The following is a 25,435-nucleotide window of genomic DNA, read 5'->3' as shown; positions in this document are numbered from 1 at the left end:
GGGTGGCAACCCGATGCGGAGGGAAGACGGCGGCGGGCGACGAGGACGAGCAGGGGCGGAGGGAGGAGGGCGGCGGCCCGATGCGGAGCGGCGGCGGCCTGATGCGGAGGGAGGAGGGTGGCGGGCGACGAGGATGAGCAAGGGCGGAGGGAGGACAGCAGGGGCGGAGGGAGGAAAAAGAAGCAACATTACCGATGGCAGGCGGGTAAATAACGCCAGAAGGTCGTTTTTCTCTCCTTTCAAGCTTTCCATTGTACCATGGAAAGCTGGAGCTTTTGATCCATAAAAAGTTAGGCTCGAAAACTTATGGTTTGTTTGGACTTTCAGATTCTAGGGGTGAGAAAGTGGCTGAAAGCCCAAACAACACAATGGCCCCTGTTGGCCCTCCAGGTTCCGCCGTTGCAATCAGCTATTCAGCTCCAATGCATTTTATATTTGCACAAGATGCAGAATGCTATTTTTCATGAAATTTGCATACTTTCCTTATCCCCCAAAGATTTGCATATGTTCCTCGTCCTGTTACGAATAAGAAGATGAATAACGTACCGTTGCACTTGATCTGATGCAAATTTCCTTGAGGGGACGGTGTGATCAAATTTGCAAAACGGCCGCGAATTGAGAACCAATTTTCTAAAAACTCCCAAATCGTGGCCGCAACGGCACGTCGAAATGTCGAATTTGCTGGCATGTCTACACGAGAAAAACTGAAAAAAAGAAAAAAAAAGGGCTAGCCAAGCCCAAGCCCAAGCCCAATTGCCCGTGAATGTGCGGAATGGCTCTTACACGTGGGTCCCACAATAATATCGGCTACAGCAAACCGCTTGTCGCCGTCTTCCCTGCAAAAGCGCTAAACCCAGCAAGCAGCAGTTCCCCGCGATTCCGAAGTTCCGAAAGCCCGCCGTCGCCGGAGACGATCAGACGGCAGCGCCAACACTCCGGGCGCGCGAGGCCAAATGGCGCCGAAGAAGAAGCAGCCGGCCTCGAAGCAGAAGCAGAAGCCCAAACCCTCCTCCTCCTCGTCGTCCTCCTCATCCGCCGCCGCCGCAGCGCCGCGCCTCCAGATCTCGTCGGAGAACGAGCGCCGCCTCCGGCGCCTGCTCCTCAACTCCTCCGCCGCCGCAGCCCCCTCCCTGGCGCCCACGGACGGTCCGGCGGCCCGCGGAGAGTCGAGGGAGCAGAAAGCGCGGCGGCTGCGTGGCGTGTACGACAAGCTCGCGCTCGAGGGCTTCTCCTCCGCGCAAATCGAGCAGGCGCTCTCTGCTATACCGGTGAGTATCCCCGAGCGCACCTAGAACCTCACTGTGTGATCGAATTGGCTGTTGAGCTGATGATTTTTGTGTTCTTCCCCTTCGGGAGGCAGGATTCGGCGACGTTTGAGTCGGCGTTGGACTGGCTGTGCTTTAATCTGCCAGGCGATGAGCTCCCCCTGAAGTTCTCCAGCGGTGGCACCAGCACCACCTCTTCTCGCACAGGTATCAAATTTCAAGGGTTTAAGGTTTAGTGCTTGCAGGCAGTGAATAGTACAGCATGTAAACATACATATCTCTGTGCGTGGGCTTGTGTCCTCATCAGTCTGCGTGTGTGCTCTTGAACATTCATTTGTGATGTGTGAGTGTTCTCCTGTACGTCCACATAGAATAGACTTTACATCATTGATCATTTGCCTGCATCGTGAGATATTACTTGGTTATCTTATAAATGCTGAAGTGGTGAGTTTTGTCCACCCCACCCTCTCTCATGGAGGAATTGATTGGTTGATTCGTTGGGTGTTACTATTCCATGCTAGAACCATCTGCTGATTACATTGACGGTGTGTGTTGCAGGAGCTGAAGGTTCTGTTAAGGTACTGTCCACAGCCAAGGACAATTGGGTTCCACAGAGTCGTGAACCTGAGGAGGTGAAGGTGAGCACCGAGCAGTTGGAAATCAGAATTGGTGGGCGGAGAGAGGAGAATGTATCATTGGATGACGGGCGGTCATCGCAAGCTGCTTGGATTCGGCAGTATATGGAACAGCAAGAGGAGGTACTGATGTACGAACAAGTAATTTTATCAATTGAGTCATCTAGTCTTAGTATTCTTTGAACATTAGTTGGAGTTTGTTAATCATATATTTGGTTAGTCATAACTGCTTGCTTATTCTGCGATGTTATTGTGCTATTTCGTACTAATCTCGGGTTGTACTGAACCTTCTATAGACACTAAGTGCCTCTACATCATGAACTTGTGCAACTTGCAGTTTAAGAGATAAATTGTTGATTTGTTGTGCTAATTTCAGTAGCTCGATGGTTTGTACCTTTTGAAAAACAAAACCTGGTGGCAACTAATCTTCACTGAGAACTCTCCAATTCAAGTCTTTCCTTATCCCTTTAGCCCATGGTTTGTCTGTTGTTTCAGTCCGTTAATTACTTCTGCTGTTTTAGATCATACAGCTTTGACTATTACCTGTAACAACTCCATGCTAGTAAACATTAGGGAATATAATGGAAGTACTTGTGATGACACATTCATTAATGTTATTTTCTTGTTATCAATATAAATGACCTTTTTATGCATTAATGGGAAAAATATGAAAAGTTGACGGCATCAATGTTGTATCATATGGTCATATGGATTACAATAGTATATGACATTTTTAACTGATGCTTGTATTTAATGTACACAACATCGGAATATCCTATGCATATGAATTCATGATGAATTAAATTATTCCTCTACCAAGTTCTTTTAGCTTTTCTTCTACCAAGGCTTTCTGTTCTTCCTTTTATTTCTTTTGTTGTCCTGTTTTATGTTATACTTTTTTGTTTGGCTGCCATTGATGTTAGGAGGATGATGCAAATTCGAATGATTCCTCCACATGGGAAGATCACTGCTTAGAAAGTTTTGAAGTTGTTGAAGCAAAACCAAGTAGGCGGAAGAGCAAGGGTAACTTAATGATTATATTATTTATATTCATGTTATAACTCGTCTACTAGTTCTTAATTACACGGTCCTGATAAGTTTTTGAACTTTTACATAGTTCATACAGATCTATCTTATGATTTCCCCTCACTTTACAGCTGCAAAAAAGAATTCCAAGCATGGAAGCTCGAAGGAACATATAACCCATTCTGCACATCCTGTCTCATCAAATTCTGAAACTGCAAACATTGAGGGTGGTCAGAATGATTTAGGGGTAGCTGAAAATAAATCTGACAGTCTAGGTAATATTGATGAAGGGCCTGATTTGAAAAAGGGAATCCCTAATGATGTCGTTGAAGCTTGCACAAAGGAGATAGATGAAGAGGAGGTTGAGCTTGGTAGCATGTTTTTTGAAGACTCGTCTGCTTGGGACGCAGTGGCTCCAGAAATATTGAAACAGCAAAAAATAGAGAAATTATCACATGATGGTTATGGCAATCTTCTTGGGAACATAGATGATATATGGAAGAAGGTCCAAGTGCTTTTCCTTTTTCTTCATATTGATAGAACATGTTTCATGTTTGACTTTGCTTCTGCTATGCACTTATTTCTAACTGTTCATTTTTTCCCAACTACAGGGAGATTCTGGTAAAATGCCAAAAGCAGTTCTACAAAAGTTTTGTCAGAGACTTGGTTGGGAAGCACCAAAATATAGTAAAATATCTGAGAAAAATGGTAAATTTGTGTATGCTGTTAACGTGTTGCGGGGTGCTACTGGCCGTGGTAAGAGTCGGAAGGCTGGAGGCTTGACGAAAATTCAGTTACCTGAAATAGATGAAGAATATGGATCTGTTGAGGTTACAACTTTGCTGTTACTTTGTATGATAATGCTTCTTGCAAATTTTTTAAATCAGCTAATATTCTGATACATACGCTTATGGTTCTCAACTTGTCATGCTTGTCTCCGTGATAATAGCTATCATTATACCTACATGATATAGTGAGATGTCAATTCATAACTGCTCATGATAGAATAATCTTATTTATTCTATCTGAATTTGCATTATTAAACTGAATTTATGAACAGGAAGCACAAAGTCGAGTTGCAGCTTTTGCTCTATATCAATTCTTTGCTGATCTTCCGCTACGTCATCTGCTTACTGAGCCATACTCATCACTTGTTTTAAGATGGCAAGAAGGTTGAAGCTATTGATTCATATTTCCTTCTTTAATGACTTTCGAAATATAATGGGCCTTTGCGTTACATATTGCATGTTTTCATAAAACAGGTGAATTGTTGTCAACATCAAGGGTGCTTGATACTGAAGACAGTCGAAGAGCTGGCTTTGTAGATATGTTATTGAATATGGATGCAGATACATCCCTAATCGAAGATTCTTCTGCTGGTCGAATATTTGTAGATTCTAGGGATACTGAAGATAACAAATCTGTACATGAGAAGAGAGAGGCTGCCATGATGAGTTGTATGGGTAAGCTGCCAATACAAATCATCATTTCATCTACTTTTTTCTCGAACATATTTCTGGATAATATCATAAACAATCTTGCTTGTGGATGATTATCATTTCCCCTCGTCCAAGACATGCTTGATTGTCACTGATGAGTGATGACAGACATATTACTTCCATGTGGCATATTGAGTCATTACATTCACCTTCTTCATTTCCTTGTACTTTCTGGGCAGTGTGCATCATAAGGTTGCTATCATATGGAGTTTGTTCCCTTGCCACTTTTCAGGATGAATCATATTGAACCTTGTATTGTCTATTGACATACACATCATAAGCTTTGATTTCCAATCATATTCCTGGAGTTAATAATTTTCCCTTCTAATTGAAATGGTCAAATGAGTGAAAGCTATACTGTCATTGTTGTAGTTCTATTTCTTCTATCTGCTACCCTTCTAATTGAAGATTGAAATGGTCAAATGAACGAATGCTATAATATCATTGTTGTAGTTCTATTTCTTCTATCTGCTAATAATTAAAGTGTGATTTGGTGTTCTTCCACAATAGGATTGAAATCCCCAGAGCATGCAGAGAGTGCAATTTTGAAAAAGCAGTTGGAAGACAAAAGGAAGCTACCAAATTACTTGGTATGCAATGAATGTGCAATCTAATAAAAGTATATTTTCAGAATTGCATGCTGTTTCTTTGTCTTGTTACTGATGAATTATTGTGTTCACCTTGCACATTTAGAAAATGCTGGAAGCAAGAGCTTCTCTACCAATAGCTAAACAGAAGCAACATTTCCTACAATTACTGAAAGAGAATGATGTAATTGTTGTTAGTGGAGAAACTGGATGCGGGAAAACAACTCAGGTACTTGTGCTTCCTTTTCATTCAAATTCTTTTTCATATCAAATTATCAGTTATGTTGTGTTTCAAGGGTTTCCTTCTTGAGTGTCATTTTTTATTAAAAAATAACTATTCCGAGTGGAAAACAATTTGTTGTGCATCATATCATACAACCATTTGCTCCCTTTGTAGATGAGTCTGTTATGTCAATAATTTGTTAGTCTCATTTGTCGCCTTTTTCTGTCTCAAACACGTAGGAGAGTTGTCTGTCATTTTATTAAGAAAGAGAACCCAGCTGTGCAACGCCACTCACCCATCACCCACACCCACACCCACACCCACACCCACACCCACACCCACACCCACACCCACATGCCTTAATAGATACAATATACGTGCCACTTAAATAACAGGAACAACCCAAACAAATACAGCAGTAGACCTTAAGAAAGGTTTCAAAGGTCCTTAGCCCTGGCTGCACACCACAGGGCACCTTCCTACTCTACTGCTTGAGCCACCAAGCTTGCACCATTGAACACACACTCATTGTGATGTTTGGAACCATTCTTTTTAATTATTGTTGAACTAGCAGAAATGCCCATGCGGTGCTACGGGTCCTTACTTACTCTCACGTTATTATTCGCTTGTTCCTAATATGTTGGCTTCGCTTCACAATATGTTGGTGCGTTGTCCCTAGTAGTCCTCTCTTTGCAAGTATAGTAGTAGAAGACATTTGTGGGTGGTTTGATGCCATCTGTTTATTACGTGGGACCCACACATGGAAATAAAAAAAATTCACCGCTTAACCTCCGCTCTATCCATTCATTCGATTTCCCCCGTACTCATCGTCATCCAGCCAGTCGCTGCCTCTTCATCCATCGGCACCACCCGCATCTTGTCCCATCCTCGCCGTCGCCCAGGCGCTACGCATCTTGCCGTCCTCGCCGTCGCCCAGGCGCTACGCATCTTGCCGTCCTCGCCGTCGCCCAGGCAAGCGCTCGTCCTCCCCGTGCCTAGCCTCATTCCCGCTTCAAGCGCTAGGCCATAGCGCCTCTGGCCGCCATGGGCAGGAGTGCGTTCTCCTCTTTTTCTCGTTTCCATCCACCTCCCTTCTATAATCCACTCCAAATCGTTCCAATCAAGTGCAAAATCGAGCCCCCAATTGCTAGATGTGGAGGCCTTAGTTCCGGATCTGAAGGGGATGGACGTCATTGAGAGGGGGGGGTGTGAGGTCCCGGCATACGCCCCTGTTTGCGTTGCCTGCCGCCTGCCGCTGCACCCCCCCCTCCCTGGCGCCATGCCCTCGCTGGCACATGACTCTACTTGGTTGACTGCAAGGAGGCACTCGGCTCCTTGTTTCCTTTCCCCTTCCTCCTCTCTCTTTCACCCCTTAGGTCCAGGTGGCGGGTAGGGCGTGCAGCCCGAGGGAGTAGCTGCCTGCTAGGGCGAGCGGCAGTAGTGCGTGGGGAGGGTTGGCCACGCGAGCGACGGAGTAGTGGCGCGCGTCCCGCGCCGCCGCCGGCAAGCACGCTGTGTGGGCAAGACAAAAGAACGGGAGCAAAGGCTGAACCTCAGGTCAAATTGCAGTAAAGTTTGGGGATCTTTTTGCAAAATCATCAAGACATATTTCAAGGACTATGGGTTGATTAAAAAAAGTTGAGGGACTTTTTTGCAAAACAACCACGACGGTTGGAAGAAACAACCGCACTTTAATATTAGGTAGAGATTGTAAGGAGGGGTATACAGTTGTGACACATGCATTCTTGCTGTCCCAATTTTTCTGTTGATTGCAGTTTCATTTCTTGCCATGGCCTCGTTTATGTCTAAGAGTGACATCCTTTCCCTCCAACTAGCATTATCTTGGTAATAGAGATTTGTCTCTTGAAGTTCCCACATATATGCCAAAATTGATGTTTTCCCCTCAAAAGCAATTGTACCTGGTGTCTTGAACAACCTTGACTGCAATAAGCATGGGTATATGATGCTTTACACATCCAGCACAAAGTGTTATACTTGTGAAGTCATGATATGGATGTGCTCGAAGCACCTTAATCTTTCAATTTGCCATTTATCCCCCCCCCTCCTCTTCTACCACATAAGTGGCTAAAAATTTACTAATTTGTCCCCCTCTCATATCCTGTCCAAGCTACGCCACTGGGTACCACTACAGCATTTACCAACATTACCTTTGGGCCCTGGTAGCTGTGTAAACTGGAAAAAACTGGTTTCATTTGAGTTCAAAAGTTTCTTACTCTGAGCTAACAGCATGACAGAGCAGCTAGCGTAGCAGTAATGCTCTTGCCAGTCCTGGGCAACGTCCTTTGGTCCTGGGTTCGATTCTCACATAACAATAAAATGTTTCCTCAAATTTACAGTAGTCACATTGCAGTCGCGCACTTAAAAATGGTAAAGTTTGCAATCTGCGGTTGGAGTGAGCCCTACCTTGAGCCTGTTCTTTGCAAGCGCACATTGTACTTGCTGGGCTAGTGAATCTTCTGCGTCAAAGTTAGGATAAACAAAAACTGAATTGGCAAGGCTGGTAACCGGCCTTAGGCCCTTAATAGTCTTTTGGAAGCAGCACTTAACACTGTTAACCAACTAATCTCATTACAAAATCTCCACATCTCAATGAATGATTTTTATTTTGTTTCATCATATGTACAGCAGTGTCTCTTGATACAATGTTTATATTTGTAGATATGCTCTTTTCAATACTTTGTCCTGAATATGATGCAACTTGAACTTGTGTAGGCTAATTATAAATTTCCAGAATTATGTACTCATGATTCTTTTTCATCTTTGCAGGTGCCACAGTTTATTTTGGATGACATGATTGAGTCTGAACTTGGAGGTTATTGCAATATAATTTGCACACAACCCCGGAGGATAGCGGTAAGATCATGATGCGGATCTTTGTCTTTTCTTCGAGGACAGCATCATAAGATTAGCAGTGGTATTATGCAAAAGTTGCATGCCTTATTCATGAAATCACTTGCAAGGCCATATTGATTGGATCTCATACACAAGTTTTGAGTATTGCATTATCAGGAGATCTTTTGTTGTGGTGATTGCTCTTTTCATATTTGCAAAGCTTCAAACTTTACATAATCACAAATTACCTATAACTTTTATTTTATCAGACAGATATAATCGAATTTAACTTGGATTGGTCTACATATGTATAGGCCATTTCTGTTGCGGAGAGAGTGTCTGATGAAAGGTGTGAATCTTCACCTGGATCGAATGATTCACTGGTCGGATATCAAGTTCGTCTTGACAGTGCACGGTTTGTTTCTTTCTCATGCATGTGATCCATGCATGCAGTGCTTACAATTTCGCACATGATCCGTGAAGGTTTATAAGTATAACATATAGTTTGTATATAATATGTCTGATATTTTCGCTTGGGTAGAAAATCCTTCTTATGTGTTAATCCCTCTCTCTTTCTTCCCTTTGTACCTTTTCTTCCTTCCTTTTTCATCTGTTTGTTTTCCTTTCCCTTGGGCTTTGTACCGTTTAGTTTTGTATCAAATATTTTTATACCACATTTCTTTCAAAAATATGTCTGATGCTTTTTTATTGTTTTAGGAATGAGAGGACAAAACTTTTGTTCTGCACTACTGGTATCCTTCTCAGGAAATTATCTGTAAGTAGTGCCCTCATATGCATAACAATTATTGTTTCATGCATTTTTCATAATCACATTAATGACGATTTCGGTTTTTTCATTTGGTCTCTTCTGGTAAAACTTGAACTTGCCATTCAGCTAATAAAAGGAGGAACCTAATTTTGTACCATATCTTGATAGTTGCTAAAATATACTTTGTTATCCGTGCTATATATTTCAGGGAAACAGAGACTTAAGTGATGTTACTCATGTTGTAGTAGATGAAGTACATGAACGTACTATTTTGGTACGTACTCATGTGCTTTATACTTTTTCATGTTACAAAATGTCATGTGTGTTCCTGTGCTAAATGAGGTAAATAATCTTTATTCCTCCCTCCAGAGTGACTTCTTGCTTATTGTTCTTAAGAATCTCGTTGAGAAACGCTCCGATCAACAAGGAAGGAAGTTGAAAGTGATTCTCATGTAAAACTCATCCCCTTTGGTTTAATATCTTTATTTCTTTCAGTTTTTGCATTCTTTTTCTTACTGTTTGCATTTGTTGTCTTATTCCAATCTTGTGTTTATTCCAATGTTCTTTACAATCAGGTCCGCGACGGTCGATTCAAGCCTATTTGCACGATATTTTGGAGAATGCCCTGTGATTAATGTTGAAGGAAGAACACATCCGGTGTCAACTCACTTTCTTGAGGATGTTTATGAGAAAATGGAGTACTGTCTTGCATTGGATTCTCCTGCATCAGGAGCGTACTTCGCACACCATGGGGAAAAGGTTTCGTATTCCCAATTCTTACACCAGATAGTGTACACATTCTTGATCTGTTGGAGCCCTGTGACTATTACTGTTTCTTTTGGGTGGCTAGATCTTGTATGTGTTTCTGTTGCTCATTGTATTTGTAGATATAGGCTTGTTCTGTTAGTCTTCTGTGTCCGTTACAAAAGTATGGAAAATCTTGTTGGTCATGCAACTTCTTTTGAAATAATCTATAGCACAGTTTACCACCCTAACATGAACCATGTATTTGATGTGTTGCTTCTTGCTTGTAATAAAGCTGGGGATTCCCTGTTTAAATCTTATATAACTACTTTAGGGGTAAGAGTATGTGTTTTTGCAACTATATGCTCTGTAACTGCCCTTAAGATCCTCAGGGCTAACCAATTGAAATCCATTATGCTTGGTATGTTTCTGATCATTAGTGCTGTACTTACATTTATTCTTTTTTACACTTTTCCAGTGGAAGCATGCGAGCAGCTCAGTGAATAACCGACGAGGAAAAAAGAACCTTGTCTTATCCTCATGGGGTGATGAGTCAACTCTTTCTGAAGGCTATGTTAACCCTCATTATGTTTCTGATTACTATAAGTCATACAGTGAGAGAACCAACCAAAATCTAGTGAGTTCCTTTATCTGAACCATATTTTACACCCTTCTCTTTTAACAATGTTTTGGTTCTGACTGAAATTTTCTGTTGATAACACAGAAATGCTTGAATGAAGATGTGATTGATTTTGATCTATTGGAAGACTTGATATGCTATATTGATGAGAATTTCCCTCCTGGTGCTCTTCTAGTTTTTCTTCCTGTAAGTTTAGGGTTTTACATCAGCTTAGTGCTTTGTTTGCTAATATGTATCTTACATTAAAGGGCACATCCTTTCCTGCTATTGATGCTGCTACAGGGAGTTGCAGAGATTGACATGTTGATTGATAGATTATCTGCTTCAGTTAGATTTGGAGGGGCATCATCTGATTGGATCCTTCCTTTACATTCACTACTTGGACCCACTGATCAAAGAAAAGTGTTCCAGTCTCCTCCAGATAACTTTCGCAAGGTGATTACGCTCACTCCTGTCCTCACAGATCTACTGTGTGCTTACTACATGCTGTTGCAGGTTATTGTTGCCACAGACATAGCAGAGACCAGTATTACAATTGATGATGTAATATATGTCGTTGATGCTGGAAAGCACAAGCAGAACCGTTATAACCCACGGAAGGTCAGATTTCTCTTATTTTCACCTGTAATTTTGGGGAAAGAAGACGAGGATTTACCATTTTCATGATCTTTTGCCAAGTATTTCTATATTTCTCCAGTTTTTTATGTATCACTTGTTAACTGGATAGTTCACTTTGGATTTACTGAAAGGGCAGTTGGCAAATTTGTCCATGATAACATTGTTTGCGGGTTTGTTGATGAAACAGTGCTTTACGGGTTTGGTACTAAATATTTTTGGGCCTATCAGGGTCCTTCAGTAGTTTATAAGGAAAAAAACACTAGCTGGTCTATCATAGGTAAAAAAAAGAAGCACTCAATCTAACATAATACTGCTGAAACTCCTCAGATTCCGTGGTTCCTGAGGAGGCTTATAACATAGTAAGGAAGGTTTATCATTCATTTTATTCTGTACTGCTTGTACTTCCAGAGTTTGATTTTCTTCTTATTCTTCTGGAGCAGTATCAATAAATTCAATTCTTGTATTACACTACCTTTCATAAAAACAAGACCACTATAGAAAAAAAAGTTATAAATGAAACACATGGGTTAGTTGAAAGGATCGTGTGATGCCTAGAGAGGGGGGGGGGTTGAATAGGCTCGATCTGTAAAACCTGAAAAATCTTTGCAGCAGAGTTAAATGGGTCGGAACTTCCGACACTGTGCCGGAACTTCCGACGGGGTCGGAACTTCCGTTACAGGGGTGGAACTTCTGACAGAGATAAAAATACTCTACGAAATTCAAAATCAAACTCGTTTTAGCAGAATCTATTTGAATCAAAAGTTTAGCAATGAAGTCTAGAGACTAGTGCAGGTGATCTTTATAAGGGAAACTTCACGAGAAAGTAGATCGGCATAAAACAAGTTCTAGGTCAACAAGAACTTGAGGAACACAACAAGCACACGAGACAAAAGATTTGTTTACCGAAGTTCACTCCCACAAAGGAAGCTACGTCTCCGTTGAGGAGCTCACAAAGAGCCGGGTCCTCACTAACCCTTTACCTCTCTCAATCAACCACAAAGGAGGATTGAGTCACTTAGAGCAAATCCAAGAGTTTCCCAAAAGGTTCTTCCCCAAAACTATGTATTGGTGGCTCTTCCAAAATTTTTTCCCCCCCAAAAACATACGAACCCACAACAGTTCCCCAATAACTAGCCCCCAATATTTCAAAACAGCCACATCATCATAATTGGGCCCATCTCACTTGGGCTGCCCACCTCCTCCCCTCACAATCACCTCCCTCTCTCTTGATCTACAGCGTCGCCGCTGCCAGAAACTCCAATCGCCCCCTCCCATCGGCTCACCGAGGCTTTTGCCGCCCGACCCATCCCTGCGATCTCCAACGCCAATTGGAGATAGGTAAAACGGATTCGCTCTCTTTCTCTACAATCGGCAACATCACAACAAACTCACAGCACAAGATCTTGCCTTGCTCTTCTATCAAATCAGATGCACACACGCAAAATTCCCCACCCGATTTCTCCCTTGTAGGAGCTCGTCCAAGCAGCCAGCAGGAAACAACGAATCCCTTCTCCCCATTGCAACGCACCAAACTTCAATCCAAGTCCACAAGGCGAAGGGGATGCTAATCCCGGCGACTGCTTCGATGGGCTTCCCGGGGAGGCAAGCCGGCCTCTCACGGACGGCATCTCAGTGGGGCTCGCGCAACATGGACAGAGGAGCGGCGGCCCTGCCGCGGCCGGCCTTGTGCGGGCCTCGGCGAGGGGGGCCTCGTCGTGCCGCAAGTGGCGTCGTGCGGGGCTGCGGTCTGCCACCCCTTGCCCCGCCGCTGGAAGACTCGCGCGGGAAGACCGATTAGGGGAGGAGGAAAATCGCGCAAATATGCTCGGCGACGGGCTCTGTTTTGGCGTCGCAAATAGCTTGGGGAAGTTTTTGGGGAGCTGTTGGAATTCTTTTTTTCTTTTTTCTCCCTAAACAAGGTATTAGGGGTAGGATACAAATTCTTTTGAAGTTGCTCTTACTATGAATCCTCGAAGAGGATGGGCAATACAAACTTCACGGGCGCACCACAACAAGAGGGCGCTCAAACGGGCGACGCCGAACCGTCTAGAAGCAAGCTTCAAGAGTAACAAACGCGAATCGAAGTCCGAAGATACTTCAAGTGCTCTTGAGATGAACTTGGTTGACCTCACACTCAAAAGCTAGAGTCACACACCTCAAATCTTCCTCTCTCCCAAGCCCTAGCTCAAAACTCTCAAAGATTTAGCTCAAGGAGGGAGTGGGGAGGAGGATTGAATGCTCTTGGAGGTTTTTGTTTCGTGGTTAGGTCAGTAGCAAATGAAGAGGGGGTTGAGGGGGTATAAATACCCGACCCCAAAAACTAGCTGTTATTGCTGTTAAAGTGCATGTCGGAACTTCCAACACAGGGTCGGAACTTCTGACACTTTAAAAAGAAATTTGCTGAGCGACCTTGGTCGGAAGTTACTGAAAACTTCCGGCACCTGTCGGAACTTCCGACACCCAATCGAAACTTCCGACAAGTGCAAAAACTATGAGGAACTGCATGTGCAAGTGTGTGATTAAGGTGTCTCTCATGGGTAGTTAGCATCTCAAATGAGCACTTTGACATCTTCAAGCCAACTAGTTGAGTCCCCCTTTATAGTACGGTGTTCCTATACTCAAATTCAAAAATAGAAATTATTAAAAGATCTTCTCTTAAGCTCCAACACCGATTTCAATTAAATTTGGGGTCCTTCCTTACACTTTTGCACTTCTTAAGATTTAAACCTGTCAATTACTCAATAAAAACAGTAGTCCCTTAATTATGCATGTCATCAATACCAAAAACCACTTAGGGGGCCATATGCACTTTCATTAGTACTTGATGCCTTGACGCTAATAGTGGAATTAACTGTTATAGACTTATAGTCTTCTACCATGCCAGATTGTGTTCAGCTCATGGTTTGGTTGCATACTTGGACTTTCAAAATCATTAAGCAATGAGTCCCAAAGTAAAATGCAAATGGTACTCAATGTGGCTGTTTGGCTAGCTCGCAATTCTAGTGTTTGTGCATGAGCTCTCTTTACTTCGTTATGCATCGGTTGACACAAAGAAATTCTTATGAAATAGTATAATGTCAATATTTAAAAGTTCTTTTATTGGTTGCTTTATCTTGTATGCTTGCAGAAAATGTCAAGCATAGTAGAAGATTGGATTTCTCGTGCAAATGCAAAGCAGAGACGCGGAAGGGCTGGTCGTGTGAAGCCTGGTTTATGTTTCTGTTTGTATACCAGGCATCGGTTTGAAAATACTATGCGTCCATTTCAGGTTATCACTAGCCCTAGTTACATTTTTCTAGTGTTCTCCTAGTCTGTCTCTCATACAAGCCAGATATCTTTCCTGGTGCCTTTTACCTTTTCGTTATTCCCTATACGGTGACCATTCTTTCTGAGAGTTTTCCCTATTCCCTGTTTGCTACCTCACCTTTTAAATCCATCTCAAATATATCAATCAATTCTAGGGTAGTTATATCAATCAATTGCAAACCACATGCTGCACAGAAGCGAGGAGGCTATATTATTAATTTGTAATATATGGAAAAGATGTTTTCTTTGACACAAATGAGTTTTGTTTTATGTTATTGATAATATCATTGCCAAAGGATATCAAAAGTTTCCTAAACAGCACATGTAGTCTCTGGGAATTTATATTCAGTGTATGCTTGAAGGTGCCTGAGATGTTACGGATGCCTTTGACTGAGCTGTGCCTGCAAATAAAATCACTTCATCTGGGAGACATCAAATCCTTCCTGCTAAAGGTACATTTCCCTCTGTTTTCCACCATCACTCTTTTCTTTTGATTTCAACTCATTCGATGCAATATCTGCAAGTTTTATGTAACTTTTACCTGAAAGGTTGAGTTCCTGTGGACTTTTTTGTAGAACATTTTGTGACGTACTTAGTAGTAAGCTATATGTTAGTTCTGCTGTTATGCATGTCCTTCTGTTATCTGTGTGATATAGTGATATGCTCACATTTATCATGTTCTATTCCAGGCAGTAGAGCCCCCTAACGAAGAAGCTATTTCCTCTGCAGTTGACTTGTTATACAAGGTTCTATTATTTCTGTTTATTAACCCATCACATGAATACATTGCGATACGTGTGGCAATCTTGGCATCTCTTTCTGTAGTTCTTAACCAAACACTATGCTGCCATTCCTTTATCTAGGTTGGAGCATTTGAAGGACATGAAGAGTTGTCACCTCTTGGGTATCATCTAGCAAAACTGCCTGTTGATGTTTTGATTGGAAAGGTATGGCTAATTGACATGGATAGTTTCAGCAAAGTAAATTGATTGTACTGTTTACAATGTGGAGTTTCCTCGCTAATACTTCAGTAGCGCTTAATAGCAGACTTTTGTCACATGAGCCAACACAAAGTACACTGTATTCTCTTTCATCCATCTTGCATTGAAACTGAGGCATAACCCTGTTCTCTTCCTGTTTTACCCTTACATACAAAATTTTTGCCATATAAATTTGAATAAGTGTTTCACCTGCGAGCCCTTGATTACACAACCTACTACATTGCTATATTCATAAAATCTTCCTTGGCTCTACCCCGGATATTTTACTATGAGTGTAGAAAGATAGAATTGGGAGGCAATTGGCCACACCTCAATAGGAGGGGGCGCCTTCTGTTATATAGGGCCGGCTGGCCTTGCTTTACAAGGCAAGGGTAATTCCCTTGATTTACATCTACTCAGTATAGTAACTAATCCCTGATTTACATCTGCTAATTATAGGAACTAATCCTTGATTGACATCTACTAATTATGGCTACAAATGCCGCAGCATATGGTAAGGGGCTGCGGCATATTCTATTGCCTAACAATGAGCAGTTTGAAATTTCAGTAAACTAAAATTCTTTAGTTTTTGTTACACATCTCAAGAATGCTCCGAGCATATTGCCTTATTTTTTCTATCCTTTTCTGTACAAGAATTTACATTAGGCTGTCAAAGAGCCGAGCTTAAGCCAAGCTCGAGTAAGCCCATGTCGGAGTTCGAGCTTGTCTCAACTAATAGAACAATGCATGCATCTTTCACCATACATATGACAGCATAAACCGTTTAAGCTCAACATTTTGCTTTCGTGAAGGCTCATGGCCTGCTTGTTTACAATTAGAGCCATGCTAAAGTTGCCTGTTGAGCTTGATCTTTTCTGAGAGTCCTATTTCATTTTGATTTGTGTAGTCAATGCCCTTTTTTACATCTATATAATTATAGAAAATTATCATGCCCTTTTTTACATCTATATAATTATAGAAAATTATCACGCATTATTTGTCATATCAGCTGTCCTCTTGTGCACTTCCATATGTAATCTGCAGTAACTTCACGGTTCTTAAAAATCAATAGATGTAGTTAACTTCAGAGTTTTCAATATAATGGCGTGCAGTCCTTTTACTGTTCAAGAATAAAAAAAAGATGTAGTTGATTATAGTAATTAGTATTTCTGCTTCATACATCTTGTTGTGAATTTATAGTTCTGTATGGATCTTTTCTTTTCGCATGATGATGTTCTGATTCATTTTTCATATGCGGCTGCAGATGATGCTTTATGGTGCTATCTTTGGTTGTTTATCACCAATTCTTTCTGTTGCTGCTTTTCTGAGTTATAAATCCCCATTTATCTCTCCAAAAGATGAGGTACTTGTGACTACAATGACAAACAATTTATGACGAACAATTTACGTGGCGTAGATTTGGCCTCAATTTTATGACTCTTTTTATTGCAGAAGCAAAATGTAGAGAAAGCAAAAGCTACACTGTTGAATGAGAACCTTGATGGGTCTACTTCTGCAACAGATAATAAACAATCAGACCACCTGTTAATGGTAATTGCATACGACAAATGGTCTCGGATACTGCTACAGGTAGTAAACAACTTCCTTCTGTTCTAGAATACACTTTTTCTATTGTTTGGCAGCTTTTAATGTGTTTCTAGGATCATGTTACTTTTTCATATATTTTACTGTGTACATATTATGTTTTACATAGACTATATATTGAAACTACTGCTTGGAGGATATCTAATAAGCTGGTTTCTGAATTGCAGCATGGAACCAAATCTGCTCGTCAGTTTTGCCATTCATTTTACTTGAATAGTACAGTGATGCACATGATCAGGTTAGTTTCATCATGAGATGCTAAAGTAATCATGCTTATGCAGAACCTGATGCAAAAGAGCAGATATCCTAAGGCCTTTTTGGACTTTTGCTTATCAAACAAGTGGGTTGTTTTCAATCTTCAAATGTGAGATTGGGGCGCTGTTATATTTCAAATGAACTAGTCATCTAGTGCCTGTTAGTGCGTGTTTTCTAAAACAGAAATTTCTCCCTCTAAATCGACCCATTGGGGAAAACAAATATTCCAATCCAATCCAATGAAGGTAGTAGATATATGAAGATGCTCTGGAGTTTTTTTAAATATCAGTTCTTGTTAAATATGGATACTGCAATTTTGTTTTTGGAGAATATTTAATTACATATGTTATTGAAATCCATCTGACTGTTCTTTTTCCTGCCATTATTGTTGCACTTTATGTATGCCGTGTTGCAATTTTGTTATGATGCAGTTTAGCAGGTGTTGATAAGCATAGGTTCATAAATCATAAGTATGCTCCTGAGAGATCATTGTAATTGTTTGTTTTCAAAGCTCATAGGTGGACATAAAAAACCCAATTATTGGTTGAAAAAGTTGCAGTTCCCTTGTATTAATTATGGGATTGTGACATTTTGACTTGCTAGTTGCTACTTTTTTTCTGGAATACGCAAGAGAGCTGCGTATCATTGCATTAAGAAAGGAGATTTATAGCCATACAACACCACACACACCAACACTACACACACCTCACAGGTTCTAGGTTACATACACGCCCGTTAAAATTTAAAGGTCGACCACCCCTCACCAACGGACTCTGCTAACCCCCAGGTTGAGCAGTGACCAGATCACTAATGCCTTTGGCGCCTGCCAGCCTCCAGAGAACAGCTTCTTCCTGTGCAAGGAGAAGCACCCGCTCCATCCTGGGCGAGGCACCATTAAACACAATATCATTCCTTTCCTTCCATAGAATCCAAGCTCCTAGCATGACCAGTGAATTGAATCCTCTCTTGGTTCCTTTGTCAAGTGTGCTACCAGCTTGTTGCCACCAGCCCAGTGGAAGATGGTTGAGGTGCAATATCCGGGAGTCCAAAACTGCAAAGTAGTTGAAGCCAGAATTGCCGAGAGAAGACACAAGAACGGAGGAGGTGCTGAATGGTTTCATCCTCGTGGTCGCAAAAGGGGCAATGCTCAGGATGAGGGAGACCCCTTCTAGCGAGTCTATCAGCTGTCCAACACCGATTATGTGCCACTAACCAAAGGAAGAATTTGCACTTCCTGGGACCCCAATTCCTCCAAATTAGTGTGCTCGGCTCAAACTGGACTTCTCCAAGGAAAAAAGCCTCGTATGCTGACGTAGTAGAGAACTATCCTGAATTCTCAAATTTCCATTTATGAACATCCTCAGCCTCTGGCAGGCGCAATGTTTCCTGAACCATGTCCCAAATATCCAGAAATTCTGACAGGACCGCTACCGAGTAGTGCCCCTGGATGTCCTGTATCCACTGATTGTCCAGCAATGCTTCCTGAACAGTACGCTTCTTAACCCGCCTCTTGGGTACAGTTGCAAACAAATTGGGAGCCAATAGCTGAATAGAGGACCCTTGCAACCACCGATCAGTCCAGAACTTGGTGTTCGCCCCATTGCCGACTTCCGTAGTTATAGCAGCAGCAAATAGGGACTGTGCATTCCCATGAACTGTGACCGGGAAGGCTGCCCATGGCTTATCGGGTTCAGTTTTACTCAACCACAACCAATGGACTCTGAGCGCCCAGCCAAATCTCTGTAGGTCTAAAATGCCCAAACCACCTAGCTCCTTTGGACGGCTCACCTTGGGCCATGCTATTAAACAGTGACCTTCCTTCGCCTCCTTCTGGCCTCTCCACAAGAAATTATGACGAATCTTATCCACCGCCTTTAGGCACCATGGAGGAAGCTCCAAGGCAGTGGCGAAATAGATCAGAACTGAGGTGAGAACCAATTGCACATATGTAGCACGACCAGCTCGATTCATCAACTCAAATTTCCATCCTGGCAAATGATCAGCAACCTTCTCAATCAGAGGTTGTAACTGTGCCTTAGACAGCTTCTTGATGGAAAGAGGGAGACCAAGATATTTCAGGGAAACTCCTGAACTACACAGGGAAAGTGAGTCTGAACCACAGTGAACATTGAATAGGTGAGACACTGCATTTCTGAATATTTGTTCTGAGCCCTGAAGACGCACCAAATAACTGTAACAGGGCATCCACCATTTGCAGGTCTGTGGCGACTGGGTGAAGGAACAGGACCACATCATCAGCATACAGGGAGACACAATGATAGATACTTCGAGTGGAAATTGGCTGCAGCAGCCCTTCAGTGCTCACCTTTTCAATCAAGCTATTCAGGACATCCATTACAAGGATAAAAAGCATAGGAGAGAGTGGGTCGCCTTGCCGAAGTCCACGCCGGTGATATAAAACCTCCCCGGGGACCCCATTGAGCAGCACCCTAGTTGATGACGAGCCAAGCAAGCCACTGATCATATCCCGGCACTTGGGCCCAAAGCCCCTTCTCTTCTTATGTAGAAGCAACTGTTAGGTTTTTGTTTATTATGTTGTTTTGTTTACTTGCAGAACTCTCATATTGCAAAACAAAGTCGGTTCAGCAGCTACTTTTGGTTATCATTGAATCATGAAAATGTCTTCAAGTTTTCCTTAGAAGTAACTAAGATTCTCATGTGATATGTTGATTCACTCCAGCTATTTAATCAGGTATATTTTTCTTTGCAGGGACATGCGTCTTCAGTTTGGCACATTGTTAGCTGACATTGGACTTATTGATCTTCCTAAAGATAGCATGGTATGTCTATTTCATAGAGTTGTCGTTTGTGGTTTTAATAGGATGTTTGGGTTGAGAACAAGTCTGTCCTATCTCCCTTCCTCTCTTCCTCAGACAGAAAACTTTGAAAATTTACTTAATAGAAACAAACTTTAGTAGACTGCAATCTGTGTACTTAACTTACAAAGTTGTCATGAACCACTTATGTTTTAAATTCAGTTCGACCTCAGTGACTTCAACTTTCTAAAATAACTGGCAAGTTCATAAGCAATGATGTACTATTGTAAGTACATTTTCTCTAATCTGAATGGAAACATCAAAGTCAATCTTCCAATATGACTTGGTTTTCCTATTTCCAGAGGCCTAAGGAGGGGAGTAGAAAAAGTAATCTTGAGAGCTGGTTTTCTAATATGTCTGTTCCATTCAACACGTATGCTCGCTGCACCTCAGTTATTAAGGTAATAGCATGATTTCTAGCCCTTGTATACCAATACTAGCCATTTCCCTTTGTTTACTTTTCCAAGGAAAAATGACACATGATTAATTTGGAGAATGCTGATTCTGGTAGTGGCATTGCAGTTTCATTGATCGAGTGATTATGTATCTTCATGTATATGATTCACATATTGATCAGATCTAGAATACCAAAACTCAAATGAATGCAGTGTAAATTGAAAGCTCACTTACATTAGATAGGAATAAATTTATGGCCTGAGTTTTGTTCTTGTTTTTGGATTGAATGAGCTTGGAATGCTTTTAATCTGTCAGCAACTTTTGGACATGTACCAAAAGTTTGTTAAACTATGTTGATGGAATGATCTTGTATTGTTGCTTGTTGTAAGTATAACATGCTATTGTCATGCCTATCACTTTACTAATTGCTTCACTTGGTAAATGGATATGATGTCAATACAGTGTATGAAAATGCTTACATGGCATTTGTGTTGTGCAGTCGGTCATATGTGCAGGTCTATACCCTAATGTTGCAGCGTCTTTGGAGGGTGTTGATCCTGGAGCTCTAGGTGGAAGAAAGCCATCTGATATTCTGTTCAGCAAGGACCGTCCTAGATGGTATGATGGAAGGCGAGAAGTCCATATACATCCATCATCTGTGAACCACAGCTTGAAAGCTGTTCAATATCCATTTTTGGTGTTTCTTGAAAAGGTATATGCTTGTTTTTTGCTACATTACACCGACTCAGACACGATATCTGTCAGACACGTCGACACGGCATATATATAATAAAATATGTCTAAATTCAAATTCAAGCAACCACATTACAGCATACAAACCAAAGTTCTGATTTATATAAAAGATACTAATAAGAAGAAAGGAAAGCAAAAGCTGTTGGCCTGCCATTTACTGGCCCATTCGGTCCATCCATCCATGTAAATGGCTTGCCCCATTCCATCCAAATTGCCTTCACTGTCCAGGATTCACAAAACTACTAAGCAGCTGCCAGCACGTCTTCTTCCTGCTCGCTGCTTCTCTCTCTCAGCCATGAAGCCACCGCCACAGATCACCCACCCATGGCCACCATCTCCCATCAGTGATTAGCAAAATCAGTAGCCCTCATCCTCCTCACATCTCTAGTGACATCATTTCGCTGGAGAACCGCATCAACAGGTGTGGATGCTCGGATGGCACTGCTATTCCCACAGCCAGGGATGCTTTCTTGGGCCAAGCCGTGTCGGGGCCTAGTCGGGAAAGTGTCGGAGGCATGTCAGAGATTAAATATATTTATTTTTAACGTTTAATCTGCTGCTACTTACCGTCTTGTTGCATAGAAAAGTTTTTTTTATGCAATTGGGATGCTTCTATTTATATGGCTTTTGTGTCAACTATTATCAATGGCAAATGGTCTAGATGCTACCTTTGCTTCCAGATTATGCATAATACTGAGTCTTGTATACCTGATCCAGAGAAAATTTGCATGTCCGAATTTATTTTGCTGATACTGCCCAATTTGAGCATATCGTAGTATCAAGGGTTATGGATTTATGGTCACCACACCAACCAAGTTGAATTCGAATTACCAATTTCTGATGTTGACATATTCATTCTATGATTCTATCTCTGTTCCTTATTTCCAGGTTGAGACAACAAAGGTGTTTTTACGTGATACTAGTGTCATTTCCCCCTACTCACTCCTTCTGTTTGGCGGTTCCATGGTGATCCAACATCAGGTACTTTGACTCTCATCAAACACTAGACCATACTGGAATCCCATCATCCTCGTTTTATCTCTATGTGAGGCACTTGAGTTGACAGGATCTTATTTTTCTGATTCTTTTGGAAAGATTTTGTCCATGCGAGTTTTCCGGTGGTAGTGTGTTGTATGTTGGCACTTGTCATGTCCATCTTCTATGCAAAAATTGAAAAATATGTGTGAAAAATGGGGACCACATTGAGAAGAGGGTATACTTTAGGTATTTTAGTTTGACCCAGGTCTATGTGGATCACATAGAATATTTCTTTTTCCATTTTGGAGAGGTCCTAGGAATGCTCGTATGCATGGTCGTATAGTGTATGATATCTGAATTCTCAAAAGGGGAAACTGATAATCTCTGTTTCCAGACAGGGGTGGTTGTTATAGATGGATGGTTGAGGCTGTCTGCTGCTGCACAGACTGCTGTGTTATTCAAGCAACTTCGAATAACACTTGATGCTGTTCTGAAAGAACTGACAAGAAAGCCAGAGGTATGGTGTGTCTTCCTGTTGTTGAACATGCGAACGGGAAAAACAGCCAGCTGATGTACTGGAAATGTCATACAGCTGTAGCATCTCTTGTCCATCTCTTTATACAGTTGCTTAATATCTATTAACTGTATCTATAAGAATGTATAACTTGCTTTAATAATAGACAGCTCCACTGCTATCTAACTTCCTTTCTACAATTAGCTGATTTTATTGTCTTATTTCAGATGGCAACTTTTGTTGACAATGAAGTGGTCAGGTCCATCATTCATTTACTGTTAGAAGAAGACAAGGCCCAACTAGCATGAATTCATGGTAATCCTGTTGGTATTTAATTTTCTTGGAGCTATATTGAAAGTAGGATCGTGCAGATGGAATAGTCATAATGTATTTGAACACCAATCATTAGAATTTTCATGGAAAATGTTTCCTTCAAGTTTTGAAGGATTATATGGTTGCATGGACCGCTTGATTATAGATAGAACCAGTCAGATCTAATGACATCCATTTAACAATAGGAAGTAGCATAGAAATTCTCATGATTAACATTTGATTGATCAAATATAGCATGATTAATATTTTAATTGATCATATGTCATTATTTTTCCCATATTCCAGTAATTTTAGTTTCCGTGGCTAATTTCTGTGATTCTACATTAGGTCATCGAATTATAATGTAGATAACAGTGGAACTGTGTCAGAATCAACCAAAGGACTTTGGGAGCACATTAAGGTGTCCGGATTAAGCTTGCACACGACCAGGTACAGTTCTTGTGCTTGTGTTGGCAGATGCATAGCTTTTGCATATTGAAACCTGTATGCTTCAATCATTCTGCTGCAATCTCAATAGTAAAACTGTTGAATCCAGTGGTTTCTTGGTATCATCCAGTTGGTAATATTTTCTCAATGCAATCATGTGATCTTAGGATTTCTTCTCACACTTCACAAACATATGAGAAATTTAAAAAGTGTTCTGAGTTTCAGATGCAATTGTAGAAAACATGGTGTTTTAGTATGCCGGTGTGAAGATATATTTTGCAACCACTGATCTTGTTTCTAATTTAGACTTTTAATATCCAGATACTGGCCTTTTCATAGGACATAATGATGTGGAATCTGTTTGCACCCACAGATGTTCAGAGTTTGCCAGTTTGGTCATTTTGATATTTTGGGTTCTGTGTAGGCATCAATATTGGTTCTTGCTGCCGTGCACATTCCATGCTGATCTGCAAGCATTCTTACTGTGCAGTGTGGGTGATTTCCGATGTGGAAAAGAGGTTTGCAATATATTGACGTGTATATGCTTGATTTTTATGTGCAAGAAGTTTTCCTGAATCTAGTGTACTCTTATCCCAAATGGGAACTTAGTATACATCAAAATACGGAGCAGCGGAAATCCAAAAGCCTGAATCCTTGTCAATCTAGCATTTGAAATGTCGACCAGAGAAGAATAATGAAAAACCATACATATATGGGACAATAAGCAGATACCATAGTGTGTTGGTGATGATAATTGCATTAGCATTCAGAAATATAGCGTCGCAAATTCTGCAATTCACGATGCAGTGATCCATTCTGGATGAACAGCTGCAATTGAATTTGGGAATGCAGCCGTACATCATGTACAAAGTACTCTAGCAATGTTATTTAGTACGAATTTGCTGTCCTACGGCACTCTTTACAAGTTTCCATAACCTCAAAAGGTTGACTGCTATGGTATAGTGATTGGCGCTCGATCCGGTACTGCTCCATAGGTTTTGAATGAATATACTTGCATTCTAGAACTATTGACTAATGGAGTGGAATCACGCAGAGGGCTGTGGGCAGGACACATGAATGCCGTACTTACTACCTACCGATGATTTGTAAGGTGCGGGACAGTCTTACGTTTGGACTTGGCACTTTGTGACGTTTCGAGACGGGCATGGTACTTACTGCTGTAAGTTGTACAGAAGTGCAGATATTTTATGCACTTTTGAGTTCTACTCCCTCCGTTCCAAATTGTATAATGAGTTCTACTCCCTCCGTTCCAAATTGTATAAAAGTACATATATTTTGGTATTTTTACATTCATAACTTTTGCTACGTATTTACTCAAAAAAAAAACTTTTGCTACATGAGGTATATGGGTACCCATGGGTCCCCACCGACCAGGATACTGGTCAGCCCTGGCACGTGCAGGCTAAGGACGTGAAGATACTTCAAGCGCAAGTCAAGGAGGCCGGACGATTCAAATTAACTTGGATATTGTGGGATACGTGTTGTAATCCAACTTAGATTACTTTCCATGTAACAACTGATTAGGATTAAATTCAAACCGACTTGAAACCCTAGGTCGTCAGCCTACATAAAGCGGCTAAGGGCGCCTCCTGGGGGCATCCTATCCGATTTATTCTTCGCACTCGCGCAAAGCAAAACACAAGACGTAGGGTATTGCTCTTCGGAGACCCGAATCTGTCTACCTTCGTGTTCTCGTGATTAACTTCGAGTTCTTGGTCTCGCAATCCTCCCTACCTACAAATCTACCACTTGGGTAACCCCCTGGTGGACTGCCGGGCTACTAAATCTGACAGTTAGCGCGCCAGGGGCAATTGTGAGATCCTCTCTAGCGAGCTTGATGGCATCTCGTCCCGGCGTCATCTTCCCCGAGAGCATGAAGGACATCCTCATCAACCTGATCCAGCTTCGCTTCGGGATCATGCCGGCGGATTCCGATTTCACCGCTTCCCTCGTCAACTCGGCATCCATCGCCATCTCGGCGTCCGTTGGATCTGCGCCAGTAGAACAAGACCTCCACCCGGAGACCTTCGTGCCCGCCTAGCAGATCGGCGACCTCTCCCTCTTCGAGAGGATTCCCAACATCCTTGCTGCAACCCGTCCACCTATGCCCTCCGACCTGATCGCGGGGCTAGATCGCATTAGCAACCCCATTGCTGAGTGCATCAACCTCTC

At 41.7% G+C, this 25,435-nt stretch overlaps 1 protein-coding gene across 3 annotated transcripts; it reads left to right on the top strand.

Annotated features, from left to right (window-relative positions):
* Nucleotides 1-827: 827 nt before the first annotated feature.
* LOC117862453 (DExH-box ATP-dependent RNA helicase DExH7, chloroplastic) lies at nt 828-24,568 on the top strand. 3 transcript variants are annotated; one of them, XM_034745931.2, is made up of 35 exons: nt 828-1,268; nt 1,361-1,472; nt 1,824-2,023; nt 2,824-2,923; nt 3,058-3,431; nt 3,538-3,756; nt 3,987-4,098; nt 4,189-4,389; nt 4,936-5,015; nt 5,119-5,241; nt 8,023-8,109; nt 8,403-8,503; nt 8,806-8,863; nt 9,066-9,131; nt 9,227-9,309; nt 9,433-9,616; nt 10,080-10,238; nt 10,326-10,427; nt 10,524-10,676; nt 10,737-10,841; nt 13,987-14,127; nt 14,528-14,617; nt 14,855-14,911; nt 15,029-15,112; nt 16,410-16,508; nt 16,598-16,735; nt 16,918-16,988; nt 19,737-19,806; nt 20,145-20,243; nt 20,738-20,950; nt 21,880-21,972; nt 22,364-22,486; nt 22,711-22,798; nt 23,144-23,245; nt 23,667-24,568. In XM_034745931.2, exons 1-33 carry the CDS (start codon nt 954-956, stop codon nt 22,789-22,791), a joined length of 4,293 nt encoding a protein of 1,430 aa, XP_034601822.1. In that variant the 5' UTR covers nt 828-953; the 3' UTR covers nt 22,792-22,798; nt 23,144-23,245; nt 23,667-24,568. The 3 variants fall into 3 exon arrangements, with proteins under 3 accessions (XP_034601822.1, XP_034601823.1, XP_034601824.1); XM_034745932.2 differs by having other exon boundaries at nt 23,564-24,568; XM_034745933.2 differs by lacking the exon at nt 9,066-9,131.
* Nucleotides 24,569-25,435: the final 867 nt, after the last annotated feature.

The sequence above is a fragment of the Setaria viridis genome, chromosome 7, assembly GCF_005286985.2.
Source record: "Setaria viridis chromosome 7, Setaria_viridis_v4.0, whole genome shotgun sequence".
Classification (NCBI taxonomy): domain Eukaryota; kingdom Viridiplantae; phylum Streptophyta; class Magnoliopsida; order Poales; family Poaceae; genus Setaria; species Setaria viridis.
This window is presented reverse-complemented; position numbering and strand designations above follow the sequence as displayed.